Source organism: Thamnophis sirtalis, unplaced genomic scaffold (assembly GCF_051295495.1).
Source record: "Thamnophis sirtalis isolate CommonGarterSnake01/CBP01778 unplaced genomic scaffold, rThaSir2_p1.2 scaffold_2, whole genome shotgun sequence".
In the NCBI taxonomy this organism is placed as follows: domain Eukaryota; kingdom Metazoa; phylum Chordata; class Lepidosauria; order Squamata; family Natricidae; genus Thamnophis; species Thamnophis sirtalis.
Window position 1 is genome coordinate 3,416,271 of NW_028261382.1, and position 14,757 is coordinate 3,431,027.

General features: G+C 50.0%; 1 protein-coding gene across 1 annotated transcript; it reads right to left on the reverse strand.

Annotated features, from left to right (window-relative positions):
• Positions 1-1,940: 1,940 nt before the first annotated feature.
• Positions 1,941-10,803, reverse strand: RCN2 (reticulocalbin 2). The gene is made up of 7 exons (XM_087704014.1): positions 10,637-10,803; positions 9,513-9,618; positions 8,245-8,441; positions 5,976-6,089; positions 4,523-4,619; positions 3,212-3,354; positions 1,941-2,598 (listed from the first exon to the last, which is right to left on the reverse strand). Exons 1-7 carry the CDS (start codon positions 10,748-10,750, stop codon positions 2,446-2,448), a joined length of 924 nt encoding a protein of 307 aa, XP_087560140.1. The 5' UTR covers positions 10,751-10,803; the 3' UTR covers positions 1,941-2,445.
• Between the last annotated feature and the right edge of the window lie 3,954 nt (positions 10,804-14,757).

A 14,757-nucleotide genomic window follows, 5' to 3' on the forward strand; every position in this document is an offset into this window, starting at 1 on the left:
GGATTCCAGGCACAATCAATGGCTCTATTCAGCCATGAACCGAGACGGGGGAGGGAGGGGGGGCTTTTCTGCCAGCCTCCCCTGGAATGAGGAACTGGAGGCTGAGGGGCCTTGTGTTTTTTCCCCCACATTACAGCTGTATGCAAATGGAAGGAGAGGAATTTGTTTACCCACAGATGAAAAGAATTTCTTTTAAGAAGCATTTTCTTGCCAATTACCAGTAAGATTAAACTATGAAAAAGATAACAAGTGCAAGGAGGGAAGTGGAAGGGAGAAGTGGAGTCTGGAGGGAGGGAGGGAAGGAAGAAAGGGAAGGGAAGAAGGAGAGGAGAGGAGGGAGAGAAGGAGGGATGGAAAGAGGGGAGAGATGGAATGATGGAGGGGGAAGGGAGGAACGAAGGAAGGTAAGGGAGGGAGGGAGGAAGGGGAGAGATGGAGGGAGGGATGAAGAGGGAAGGAAGGGGAGAGATGGAAGGATGGAGGGAGGGGAGGAAGAAAGGCAAGGGAAGGCAGGAAGGAAAGGGAGAGAGATGGAGGGAGGGAAGGAGAGAGAGAGGGAGGGATGAAGAGGGAAGGAAGGGGAGATGGAAGGAGGGAGGGGGGAAGAAAGGGGAGGGAGGATGGACGGGGAGATATGGCAGGAGGAAGGGAGGGAGAGGGAGGAAGGAGAGAGAGAAGGAGGGAAGGAGAGGGACAGGAGGGAGGGATAAAGAGGGAAGGAAGGGGGAAGATGGAAGGAGGAAGGGAGAGGGAATGAAGGGGAAAGATAAGAGGGAGGGGATGAAGGACAGAAGGGGAGAGAAGGAAGGAGGTAGGGAGGGGAGGGAGGAAGGAGAGAGAGAGGGAGGGAAGGAGAGGGACAGGACGGAGGGATAAAGAGGGAAGGAAGAGGAGAGATGGAGGGACAGAGGGAGGGGAGGAGAAGGGTGTTCAACTTTCAGGGTTTCAATCCATCCATCAGAAGAGAGCTGGAAGGGACCTTGGGGGTCTCCTTGTCCAACCCCCTTACTCAGGCAGGAGACCCTATACCATTTCGTGGCCCAAAGTGGCAGGCACGTGTGGCCTTGCCTCTTTCTCTTCCGGGTTTCTGGCACACATGCGCAGGAGACAAGCCACTGCCCTTCACGCGGGTGGCAGTGCTAAAAAACAGTCTGCACACACACGCTTGGCCAGCTGATTGCCGGGTGCGCATGCGTGCCAGAAGTTTGGCTTTTCTGAAGGGTGATCCTTTCTCCTGTGTGGCACTGCCAAAATCCATGCACACTGCCCAGCTGAACATCAGGCGCCCTGGAACCTGGAAATTCGGCTTTCCCGAAGCGTGGCCCAGACAACATTTCCGTGCGACCTTTTCCACCCACCTCGGAAGGATGGAAGGCTGAGTCAACCTTGAGCCGGTGAGATTAGAACCGCTGAACTGCAGATAGCAGTTCAGCTGAAGTGGCCTGCAGTACTGCACCCTAACCACTGCGCCCCTTATAGATCCTGGTTTGAAGTACGCTTCCTTTTAAGAAGCTGAGTTAGATAGGTAAAGGTTCCCCGGGCACCTATGTGCTAGTCGTTCCCGACTCTAGGGGGCGGTGCTCATCTCCGTTTCAAAGCCGAAGAGCCAGCGCTGTCCGAAGATGTCTCCGTGGTCATGTGGCCCGCATGACTCAACGCCGAAGGCGCACGGAACACTGTTCCCTTCCCACCAAAGGTGGTCCCTGTTTTTCTACTTGCATTTTTTTTACGTGCTTTTGAACTGCTAGGTTGGCAGAAGCTGGGACAAGTCACGGGGGCTCACTCCGTTATGCGGCGCTAGGGATTCGAACCGCCGAACCTTTCTGATCGACAAGCTCAGCATCTTAGCCACTGAGCCCCTTCGAGCTAGACAGAATGCAGTTTTTAAGAGATTCATACAAAGAAGCAGCACGAAAGGGAAGGGAAAAAAAAGAGAGGCGGGCATTTGAACATTTTAATCCAAGTAAATAGAATACTTTCCAAATGCGAAAATATTTCCCTATCGTTCTACCACCCAAACCGGTGAATACGCACAGAAACCTCGCATGTAACACTTCATCCTCCCGAATTTTGTAATGTACAAAATAGGATAGAAAAACTATTTAACAACACGCAACCACACAGCTACAACTGCATTTTCCCTTTTCCTAAAATAATTTTTAAAAATCTAACGAAAGGAGGGCTGACACTTGGCAGTCAAACCCTGGCATTTTCAAGTTTCAAAAAGCGGTATCGAAGTCTCTGTTCTCTTCCTCTTTAAAAAAAAAAAATTAAATTAAATTAGACCGCAAAAGTAATGCTGGCAACGTACAGGGAATGTTAGCAACATAAAATTGCTGCCCGATTGGCATTATTATTATTTTTTTAGAGCTCAACAACAAGGGGCTGGGTGGGGGGAGAGAAAATCTCAATTTGGAAAGGAAGGGAAAAGCATCTTTTTGGAAATTAAAGCTCTTCGTGGTAGAAACTTTTGTCGTGCAGCTGTCGGCCGTAATCGGTGGCTTCGCTGTTGAGAAACAAATCTTGGTTTTCGAGGATTTCGTTGGCGGAAAGCCTCCGGTCTCCATCCAAGTCCATCTCATCGAGAAGGTGAACGGCCTAGAAAATAAATTTGATCAGCACCAATTGGAACTTAGCCGTATTAACTTACACCGGGGGGGGGGGTCTCCAACCTTGGCGACTTTAAGACGTGGGGACTTCAACTCCCAGAATTCCTCAGCCAGCGAGAGAAATATCTGCCTCTACCTAGGATTGAACTCACAGCCTCTGGATTGAGAGGCGACAGCTCCGCCTCTAGGCCACTTGACTTACAACCACAAATGGATCCCCCAAATTTCTGTGGTTAGTTTCTGTTCTGTTGGCTAAGCGAGTTTTGCCCCACTGTACGACCTTTCTCGCTTTTGTGGTGAAGCGAGCCATTGCAGTTGGTAAGTTAAGTGAATCGGGCTTCCCCATTAACTTTGCTCATCAGAAGGTCGCAAAAAGGGGATCACGTGTCACACACACACACACCCACACACCCCGCGTGGCACAGCAACGGCCGTAAGTACGAACCAGTGGCCGAGCAGCCAAATTTTGACCCTGGACACGTTCCAAAGGTCGTAACTGTGAGAAACGGCCAATAAGTCCCTGTTTTCAGTGCTGTCGTAATTTTGAATGGTCGCTGAACAAACCGTCGTAAGTTGGAGTACTACTGAAATATTCTTCTTACCTCTTCCTGGGCAAGGCCTTCGTTGTTGGGCATCACCCAAGCCAGCAACTCTTTGGCGTTCAGCTTCCCGTCCTTATCCTTGTCGTAGTCGTTTTTAAAGCGGTCTTCTTCCACCACGATCCATTCCGGATCTTCTTTGGCCGCTGAAAAGAAAAGTCGCAATTTTATTTTTCAAACACGTTAATTTGATTAAACCGCCTTTTTTTCTTGGAGCGAAATCCCATTAAAACATGTGTTTTGCCTAGGGGGCAAGCTGGGAAACTCTTCTGAAGAACGGTTGCGGGAACTGGGCATGGCTAGTTTAATGAAAAGAAGGAATAGGGGAGACAGGATAGCAGCCTTCCGATATCTCAGGGGCTGCCACAAAGAAGAGGGAGTCAAACTATTCTCCAAGGCACCTGAGGGCAGGACAAGAAGCAACGGGTGGAAACTAATCAAGGAGAGAAGCAACTTAGAACTAAGGAGAAATTTCCGGACAGTGAGAACAATTAATCAGTGGAACAACTTCCCTACAGAAGTTGTGAATGCCCCAACACTGGAAGTCTTTAAGAAGATGCTGGATAGCCATTTGTCTGGAACAGTATAGGGTTTCCTGCCAAGGCAGGGGGTTGGACCAGAAGACCTCCAAGGTCCCTTCCAACTCTGCTATTGTATTGTATCGTATTGATGTAGAAAAGATGTGGAGACTCTAGAAAGAGTGCAGAGAAGAGCAACAAAGAGGATTAGGGGACTGGAGACTAAAACATATAAAGAACGGTTGCAGGAACTGGGTAGGTCTAGTTTAATGAAAAGAAGGACCAGGGGAGACATGATAGCAGCCTTCCAATATCTCAGGGGCTGCCAGAAAGAAGAGGGAGTCAAACTATTCTCCAAGGCACCTGAACGTAGAACAAGAAGCAATGGGTGGAAACTAATCAAGGAGAGAAGCAACTTAGAACTAAGGAGGAATTTCCTGACAGTGAGAACAATTAATCAGTGGAACAACTTGGCTCCAGAAGTTGTGAATGCCCCAACACTGGAAGTCTTTCACTGCAAGTCAACAATGAATATTGTTGTAAATCTTGATTTTACAAAGATATTTGTATCCTGACGACACACTGATTAATTGAAGATGGAATTATTATATTAAAAAAATATTTTTAAAAAAACACAACCATTTTGAAATATTTTAACTTTCTGGACATCCCTGGCCCTTCCCTGCTTTCTCAAGCTGGGACCTCCTCCAGGTATCTTTAGAAGAACTTTCAGGCTTCCTAACCATTCGTGATCTTTTGAAGACCCCAGGCTGAACAGGAACGGCCCGCCACTCACTTGGATCTCTTCGATAGTCCCCAAGGAACTCCCCGAGGCTGATAAATCCATCCCTGTCTTTGTCGTGTTCCTCCAAACCTTCCTGGATGACAAACTCCTGGTGGGAAAGAGAAACCACCAGAAGGTCAGAAAAGTGATCAGGTCAAAAGATTCCATCCCTCCACGGGACTGTAAACCAGGAGTCTCCAAACTTGGCGACTTTTAAGACCTGTGGACTTCAACTCCCAGAATTCCCCTGCCAGCCATATTGAAGTTGAAGTCCGCCAGTATTAAAGATGGCAGGTTTGGACTCCTCCCGCTGGGAACTCACCAGTCTCAAGTTGCGTAATTAGCTTACAGATCCTTTGAAACTTGCAAACAAGAGTTTAGTTACGTGTGGGTACGTGGTATGCGAATTGGGTATTGCCAACTAGATAGGCCTGCTGCTGTAGAAGTGGCTAGTATATATATATTATATATGTTATAATATATAGTAATTGTTCTGACCCCCCCCCCTCGTCCCACGCCAACACACTCCGAGTCAAAGATAAGTTGCGGCATTTAATTAACAGACAGACAGGTCCTTGGCAGGAAACCGGCACAGACAAGCTTGGGCAGCAATAAACACAGATAAGGCTTGGCAGCAATCCAGCCTGCCAAGCTCATAACAATGTTCTCCGACATTCTATCCTGTGTTGACTTCTGCAAGAGGGGCGTGTGCACAAGTAGCCTTTTTATAGTCTCGAGAGGAGCCTAATGACCACCAGCTGAGCGCAATTACCTCCTGTAACTGCGCAACTGTTCCTGACGCCTATTAGCTCTTCGGTGCCAGGCATCCAGGAACAACTCACTACTGGCGTCCGGCTCTCTCTCCCTTGTCTCCTCCCCACTGGTCCAAGGCTCATGCGCCACCTGGTGGCCTCTCTGCGCCCTGCTCGGAGTCGGAACCCTGTCCAGGGTCCTCCACATCCTCCAGAGCCGACTCAGAGCGCCCCTCGCTGTCGGAGTCTGGTGGCAGCTCCAACGGCTCCTGCTGGGCCACAACAGTAATATATTATATATTATTATAATATACTAGCTGTTAATCCAGCGTTGCCCCGGTATTTGTTTATTCCGAATACTGTATTAAGACATTCACAAATATCTGGACCAAACGTAATTTCTAATGTTGGATTTTCCCCCTTTACCAGAGGGAGCCCCCTTGTGGAGTACTGTGAAGCCGTTACCATGTCAGCTCCACTGTGCTGTACAGTAGAAGCCATTTTAAGGCAGAACGGTAGAATCCATTTTAAGGCACAACAGGCTGTATCTTAACATAACGCACACCCTGAGCCTTTTCCCTCCTTATTTTTTCATCATCATTATTTTTCTTTGTAGGTTTTCTACTTTATATTTTGATAAACCGACAAAAGTGGGGCTGGGGGGCGATGGGTAAAAAGCAGCCCCTCCTGCAGCCCGTTTTTACGAGACTTGCCTTCATGTAGTCGGCCTCCTCCGGATGCTCGAAGGCGACAAATTCCTCAAAATCTAACATCAAATCGCCATCCTTATTAGCCTTTTCGAACCTCTTTTTGTCCTTTAAATGGAGCTGTGGGGAAGAAGACAAGAATAAAACCTGAATTTGCAGGCCAAGGTGTCCCTTTCCGCCTCCCCGAAGCCCCTTGGGCCCCTTGACCCTCAACCAAGCAGGCTCCCAGGTCCACCCAGCCCACCTACCCAAGGGTGCCATCCCTTAAGCAGGTCAGTTTCTCATCTTTTCCACGTCTCGCAAAGAGGAAGGTATTTCTTGATTAAGAAGACCAAAAAAATCTTGATATTTACAGTCCGCTGTTATAGTCCCCTTTCGAAAGCTTCCCGCCAACATTTCAGACCCGGTTTCATAAATAGAACTAACCGAATAACAGAGTTGGAAGGGACGTTGGAGGTCTTCAAGTCCATCCCACTACTCAAGAAGGAAGCCCTATACCATTATGGACGAATGCTTGTCCAATCTCTTCTTGAAAACCTCCAGTGATGGGGAAAGAAGGAAGGAAGGAAGGAAGGAAGGAAGGAAGGAAGGAAGGAAGGAAAGAAGGAAGGAAGGAAGGAAGGAAGGAGAGAGAGGGGGAAGGAAGGGAAGAAGGAAGAAAGGAAGGTAGGAATGGAGGGAAGGAAGAAGGAAGGAAGAAAGAAGAGAGAGAGGGAAGGGAGTGAGTGAGTAAGAAAGGAAAGAATGAAGGTAGGAAGGAACCAAGTAACAGAATTGGAAGGGACCTTGGAGGTCTTCTAGTCTATCCCACTACTCAAGAAGGAAGCCCTATACCATTATGGACGAATGCTTGTCCAATCTCTCCTTGAAAACCTCCAGTGATGGGGAGGGAAGGAAGGAAGGGAGGAAGGAAGGAAGGAAGGAACGAACTAGAGAGAGGGGGAAGGGAGGGAAGGAGGAAGAAAGGAAGGTGGGAATGGAGGGAAGGAAGAAGGAAGAAAGAAGAGAGAGGGGGAAGGGAGTGAGTGAGTGAGTAAGGAAGGAAAGAATGAAGGTAGGAAGGAACCAAATAACAGAATTGGAAGGGACCTTGGAGGTCTTCTAGTCTATCCCACTACTCAAGAAGGAGGCCCTACATCATTATGGATGAATGCTTGTCCAATCTCTTCTTGAAAACCTCCAGTGATGGGGAAGGAAGGAAGGGAGGGAGGGAGGGAGGGAGGAAGGAAGGAGAGAGAGGGAGGGGGAAGGGAGGGAGCGAGAGGCAAGGAAGGAGGAAGAAAGGAAAACCAAATAACAGAATTGGAAGGGACCTTGGAAGTCTTCCAGTCCAAAGCCCTCTTCAAGCAGGAGACCCCATATCTTTTCGGACTCTTCTTAAAAGCCTCCAGGGATGGAGCTGGTCTTTTGGGGACCAATTATTCCATTGGTTAACTGTCCTCCCTGTCAGGAAATTTCTCCTTAATTCCAGGTTGCCTCTCCCCTTGATTGGCTCCCATCCATTTCTTCTCCTCCTGCCCTCATGTTCTTTGCAAAATAGGCTGACCCCCCCTCCTTCCATGTGGCAGCCCCTCAAACATTGCCACACTGCTATCATGTCACCCTAACTAAACTCCACTGAAACTAAACAAAACCGGTTAGTTTTTCCAAAAATGAAAATTGAAGGCAGGAGAATATCACCACCCATCTTTGAGTAGCCACATGGGCTTAGCTGCAAGTCAACCGGGTTCGTGTCACTAACAACGTTGTCCAAAATCAAATCTAGGAAACTGATTGGAGAGTCAACCGGAAGTCCGGTTCCCCCACCATAGAGTCTCCTCCTAGCATGGCATCCTTTTTCCTCTGCTGACCGGAAGTCCAGTTCCCCCCCCTCCATAGAGTCTCCTCCTAGCACGGCATCCTTTTTCCTCTGCTGACCGGAAGTCCAGTTCCCCCCCCACCATAGAGTCTCCTCCTAGCACGGCATTCTTTTTCCTCTACCTGTCCTAACCGAAAGCCCTATCAACTGTGGAGCCGATCGGCAACTGGGAGCCGCAGCAGAGGGCTGAAAGAGCCACATGCGGCTCCGGAGCCACAGATGGCCAACCCCTGTTCCAACCCAATGAACAGAGGGTGCTTCCACCACTACCCCAGCCCAGTTTTTATGCTTCCCCAGAAAGGGGATTAAGTCCCATAAGCGGAAATATTAACTTTTTAACCATCCAGGAAAGGATAAGAGAATCACAAATAAAATGGAGACATTCCGTGTTTTTGGTGCTCCTTTGAGGCCGTTCACCTGCCGGAAGGATTCTTCTTCGGCATCGTCCAGCGTGGTGTCCTCTTCGAAGTCGATGACGCGGTCATACATCTGGATATTATACTCCTCCCAAGAGATCCGCCCGTCGCCATCTTTGTCGTAGTGGTGGAATTGCTGCTTGGCGTCTTCGATGATGTAATCCTTGAAGGAGTGCTGGATCCAGGAACTCAGCTCATCTGGGGAGACTTCCCAGTTAGCCTGGGGAATGGGACACCCTCCCCTCCCCCCCTGGTGGCTGACCTTCAACCCCTTGGCAGGGGATACCCCCTGAGAACAGATTGGGGGGGGGGTGTCCTGCAAGCTTTGGGTGAGATATATATAATCAAAATAACATTCCTTTCTCAGAGAGTCAAGGACGCCTTGCCCTGCATCTGGAGTGGTGTGACTGGGAGGCATCTCGAGTTTTGGACGGGGCCTGATTGGACCACGTGATGGGCATGTGGGTGCAGGGCAGGGCCTTGGACTTTCTTTTGGGTGGGGAAAACCTGGAAGTTTTCAGATTTGGGTTCCCCCAGATGTGCCAATAAGGCGTCTCTAATAAAACAGAACTTTGAGGAAACTTAAGCCTGGGATTCTTCTTTCGTTGTCACCCAGCTGTCTTTCATGCCTCAGGCGGGACTAGAACTCCCCGTCTCCTGGTGATTGGCCAAAAGTCACCCAGCCAGCTTTCATGCCCAAGGCGGGACTAGAACTCCCCGTCTCCTGGTGATTGGCCCAAAGTCACCCAGCCAGCTTTCATGCCCAAGGCGGGACTAGAACTCCCCGTCTCCTGGTGATCGGCCCTAAGTCACCCGGCCAGCTTTCATGCCCAAGGCGGGACTAGAACTCCCCGTCTCCTGGTGATTGGCCCAAAGTCACCCGGCCGGCTTTCATGCCCAAGACGGGACTAGAATTCTTGTCTCCCGGCCTTCACCACTAGACCAAACTGGCTCTTGAAAATTGACAATTTCTATCACTACAGTTAGTCCTCAACGTTTATGACAATCCATGGCAGTTATTAAGTGGATCATCATGTGACAAACACTACCCCCCCCCCATATCAAACCATTTTTGTGGTAGTTGTTAAGGGAACATGGCAGTCGTTAAACGAATCCAGTATACTCAACGGGTGGGGCCAGGGCCTCACTTTGTGGCGGGGTCTCATTCACATGACCGGCTTAAGCCCAGCCAGAGAAAGCGGTCAGTGGCTGGGCTTGGCCAGGGTGTGGGTGTGTGTATGTGTGTGGTGTGTGTGACGTGAGTGGTACCTTCTGTAAGGAAGCCGTCCTGATCTGCGTCGATCTTATTTATAATCACTTTCAGGCGTTTCTGCTGCTCCTCTGGGCTGAGCTTGGAAAATTCCTCCACTTCGTCCTTTTGGGGGGGGGGAGTCGGGGGGGGCAGAGAAACAGCACTAAAATGACCCCCGATTTAGGAAGATCTTCTCTTTCTCCCTCTCTTTTTCTATCTCTCTTTTTTTCTGTTATTCTTGTCTCTCTTCTTCTTCCTCTCTTTGTCTCTCTTTCTTCCTCTCTTTTCTTCTCTTTCTTTCTCTTCCCCTCTCTCTCCCTCTCTTTTTCTATCTCTCTTCCTCTCTTTTCTTCTCTTTCTTTCTCTTCCCCTCTCTCTCCCTCTCTTTTTCTATCTCTCTTCCTCTGTTTCTACCTCTTTTTCTCTTTCTTCCTTTTTCTTTCTGTTACTGCCTCTCTCTTCTTCCTCCTCCTCTTTTCTTCTTTCTCTTTTTCTCTCTCTCCCTTTTCCTCTCCCTGCCTCTTTCTTTGTTACTCTGTCTCTCTTCTTTTTCTCTTTCTTCCTCTTTTCTCCTCTCCCCCTTTTTCTTTCTGTTGCACTTTTTCCCCCTCTCCTCCTCTGTTCCTCTCTTTTTCTCTCTGTTGCTCTCTCTTTCTTTCTCCCTCTTTTTCTCTTTCTGTCTCTTTTCCTCATTCTCCCTCTTTTCTTCTCTCTCTTTTTCTGTCACTCACTCTTCCTCTCTTTTTCTTTCTTCCTCTCTTTCCTGCTCTCTCGTTTTTCTGCCCTGCTCTCTCTTTCTCTCTCTTTTCTCTCTCTCTCTCCACACCTCTGCCCACCCACTCTTTTTAGTAGGAAAGCTAGGATGTGCCCCTCCCTCCCTGCCACCAGCCTGTCCGTCCCCCCACCCCCCAAAAAAGGATCTCAAGAAGCCCGGTTGCACTAACCCTGCAGAGAAGTTGCTTTTGCCCCCCACCCCAATTGCAGGTGGGCTGCCTTAAGAACCTCCGGGGGGGGGTCTCCCATTCTGCAACCCCCTCCTCCTCCTCTCCCCCAGGCTCATTGCACCCCCCTTTCTCTTTCCCCCTCCCAGCAGGGCATGCCCGGCCGTTCCGGCGGCGGAGGATGGGCTCGGGGGTCCCACCTGGCCGCCCAGCAGCGCCTCGCGGTCGTAATCGGGCCGGTGCTCAGCCAGGCCGGGGTCGAGGCCGGCCAGAAGCAGCAACAGCAGGAGCCCGAGCAGCGGCCGAGGCTCCATGGCTGCAGCCGGAGCGGAGGAGGCGGGCGCAGAGCCGGCTGTTCCCGGAGTCTCCTCCTCCTCCTCCTCCCCGAACGGTCCCGGCAGCTGCAGCGGCTCCGCGCGAGACGCCGCTTCGGCGGTTGCAACGCCCCGCCCGCGCGGAGGGGAGAAAGAGAGGAGGGGGCTTGGGCAGAGGACAAACTCCCCCCCCCCGGGCCTTAAGGGGATTCAGGAGCCTTGGATGGTTCTCTCCTCCCCTCTCCCCCAATTCCATCCCTTTGGGGGCTTCTACATCATTGCAGGTGGGGGGGAGGGTATTTCTTAAGGGGAGGGGGTCCCGGGTGGAACCTGCTCATTGCAAAAAGAAAAAAAGTGGGGAGGGAGATTGCAAGGAGGAGGATCAGACACCCCCACCTCCTTAACGCAGGGGGTGCAGGAGCCTGGAAGAAAAAAACACCCCCTCCTCTCTAGTGCCTGGGGTACCCCGCTGGGGGTAGGATTCCAGAGTCCGGGTGGAATTGCAAAAAGGAGCGATTGGGAGAAGCAGAATCAGCCCCCTGTTTCCCCACCCCCCCACCCCAAGTAGGGGGTTCAGGTGCCTTGGAAGCTTCTCCCCTTCCCTCCCTCGCCCCCATCGCTTTGGGTGCCCTGCATCCCGGCAGGTGGGTGGCTGGGGGGGGGGGTTGGAGGGAGACCCCTCTGGTGGTCTTGGGGGGGTGGGAAAGTCCAAGTGGAACCTGATCATGGCAAAAAAAATGGGGAGTGGGCGATTGCAAGAAGGACCAGACACCCCCCTCTTCCTCTCAACGCAGGAGGTGCAGGAGCCTTGGAAGAACCCCCCCCCCAGTGCCAAGGCATCCCGGAGGGGGGGGGGGTTCTTGGGCTCCCTTGGTGGTCCTGGGAAACTCCTGCGCTGAGGGCCTGGTCATCCTTTTTTTGCAACAGGCAGGTTTCTGGATTGCAGGTCCAGTCCAAATTATACTGTATTTAATTTCAGACTAAATCTGTTTCTTCCCCCCAGGCACTTAAGATGTGCAGACCAACTCCCAGAATTCCTCGGTCGGTATGTGCTGGCTGGGGAATTCTGGGAGTTGAAGTCCACCCATCCTAAAAGTTGTTAAGAAACTTCCTTTCTCCAGACCAATGAAAGCATCCTTTGGGGTGAATTTTAATTTCCTACCAAACTCATCAAGCAGGGATGACTTTGGGGGGGAGGGGGCAGGATAGGGTCTTGTGGGAATTTTGCACTACAGCCCCCATAATCCCTAGCTATTGACTATGCTGATTGGGGCCGATTGGAAATGAAGTCCAAAACTCTTGGGGGGGGGAAAAGACGGACATCCCACTGAGTCCCGCCCCCAGCCTTTCTGGAAAAAGACAGCCGCTTGTCCATCCCCCGAGCGGGCAACAACTAAAGGCAGGCGGCTTCAGCCTCTGCGACTGAGCATCCTCGGGACGAGGCAGCGCATGCGCAGCCGCGGCTCGGCGCCAAGGAGGGCAAGCCCTCAGGGCCCGCCGGCTTCGTTAGGCGCTGTCGAGCACGCGCGGAAGGGAGCCGCGCATGCTCGCTGGCGCCCGCTTTTTTTTTTTTTTGCCTCCAAGCCGGGTTACCGCCTCTTCCGAGAGGCTTTTTTTAAAAAAAAATTTCGTCGCGGCACCGGGCTACCGGCGGGGCGAGATGACATCACAGCGGCGGGACGCACGCAGGCGGAACGGCGCTGCGCGGCGGCGAGTGTAAGTCGGGCTGAGGCGGCGGCGGGCCCGGCCGGCAAGATGGCGGCCGCCCTTCCAGCCGCTTCTCCAGGGCAACCGAGCCGGCCTCCTCCTCCTCCTCCTCCTCCGCCCGCGGGGGGCTCCCCACCCCCGGCCCTCCTCTCGCCCGCAGCCCCGGCCTGGCCCCATTCGCACGGCCCCAGAACACGCGTGTCCGCCTGCATGTGTGAAAGGACCCGAAGGGCTGCCGCGCTCCCCCTGAGGGACGAAGCGGCGCAGAAAGGAGAGGAGGGGGTTCCTCATGGGGGGTTCGCCCCCTCATCCCTCAGTCGGCTGGGCAAGGCCCCCTTTTCCGCTTGGAATGACTCCTTTTGTCTCTGTGTGTGGAACTAATAAAGGAGTCAGATACAGATAAGAGTGGTGCGGTGGCCTAGAGGCAGAGCTCCCGCCTCACAATCAGGAGGCTGTGAGTTCGATCCTAGGTAGAGGCAGGTATTTCACTGGGCCATGATGATGAGAATATATTGGCCAAATACAATTCCGCGACAGGGAAGGCCACTAAACACTTTGCTAGCTCCATTCAGTTGCCTACACTCCACCCTTCAAGGGAGTATGGGCTCATTAAAAGATGATGAGGATGTAGGGTTTAAGATATATGGAAAGAAATCCCTTCCCTACTTTTTTTAGAGAGAGAGAGAGATAGGGACTCAGTGGCTAAGACGCTGAGCTTGTGGATCAGAAAGGTCCTCGGTTTGAATCCCTAGCAACACATAACGGAGTGTTACTCGTCCCAGCTTCTGCCAACCTCGCAGTTCGAAAGCACGTAAAAAATGCAAGGAGAAAAATAGGGGCCACCTTTGGTGGGAAGGGAACAGCGTTCTGTGCGCCTCCGGCATTGAGTCATGCCGGCCACATGACCATGGAGACATCTTCAGACAGCGCTGGCTCTCTGGCTCTGAAACGGAGATGAACACCGCCCCCTAGAGTCAGGAACGACTAGCACATAGGTGCGAGGGGAACCTTTACCTTTAAATATATATATATATACCTGTGAAAATCTACGAAAACAGATAGATAGATAGATACATAGAGATAGATATATAGATATAAGATGATTAGATAGATAGATAGATAGATAGATAGATAGATAGATAGATAGATAGATAGATAGATAGATAGATAGATAGATAGATAGATGATGGAGATAGATAGAGATATATAGATATAGATAGATGATAGATATATAGATACATACATACATACATAAATACATACATACATACATACATACATACATACATATGATAGATAGATAGATAGATAGATAGATAGATATAGAGATAAATATAGATAGATGATAGATAGATAGATAGATAGATAGATAGATAGATAGACAGAGATAGATATAGATAGATGATGGAGATAGATAGAGATATATAGATAGAGATATATAGATATAGATAGATGATAGATAGGTAGATAGGTAGGTAGGTAGGTAGGTAGGTAGATAGATAGATAGATAGATAGATAGATAGATAGATAGATAGATAGATAGATAGATATAGATATATATTCATAGTTTTTTATGGGTGTAGGTATGCTGATGTTGTATTTGGGTCTTTTCCCGTGTAAGATTGAGATTCTCTTGGGAACATTTCCTCACTCGCCATCTTCAGGCTGGGTTTTGGGCTTAAAGTGTGATGGGAGCTGCCGTCTTTCTCCAATCACACTTTAAGCCCAAAACCCAGCCTGAAGATGGCGAGTGAGACCTCGCTGAAATGTTGCCAAGAGAACCTCAATCTTACATGGGAAAAGACCCAAATACAACAATACCAGCATATACATATACATATACATATACATATACATACATACATACATACATACATACATACATATATATATATATATATATATATATATATATACTTAAAGTCACAACCCCTGGTATGCCCAAGTATGGGAGGAAGGTCACACTTCCACTCTCTGTCATTAGGCTCGTCACAAGAGTCCATCCAGACAGAAACCCAATATTTTTTACTGTTGCCTTTTTTGTTACATATATGTTATATTTATGCTGATAAATAAATAAAGGGAGACTAGTATAGATCTATTTCAAGCTATTTAGCTCTCATCAGCTTTCTGCATTTCTGCTGGCAGGGGCACCAGTGGGCCGGTCCGTTGAGTTTCCAGTTTCTAAGCACCCCGCGGCCTTGGGTTTGACACCCCTGCTATAAACCTTCAGAAGTGGTCAACTGTGTTAAGCCTTGAAGGTCGATGGCCGAGGTGCGGTTGATGGATCCCCGATGCCC

Coding starts and splice junctions, on each gene's coding strand:
- RCN2 (XM_087704014.1), bottom strand. CDS start 10,750: ATGGAGCCTCGGCCGCTGCTCGGGCTCCTGCTGTTGCTGCTTCTGGCC. Junction 6,090..8,244: donor AAGAAGAATCCTTCCGGCAG/GTGAACGGCCTC, acceptor TCTTCCCCACAG/CTCCATTTAAAGGACAAAAA. Junction 3,355..4,522: donor GGACTATCGAAGAGATCCAA/GTGAGTGGCGGG, acceptor TTTTCTTTTCAG/CGGCCAAAGAAGATCCGGAA.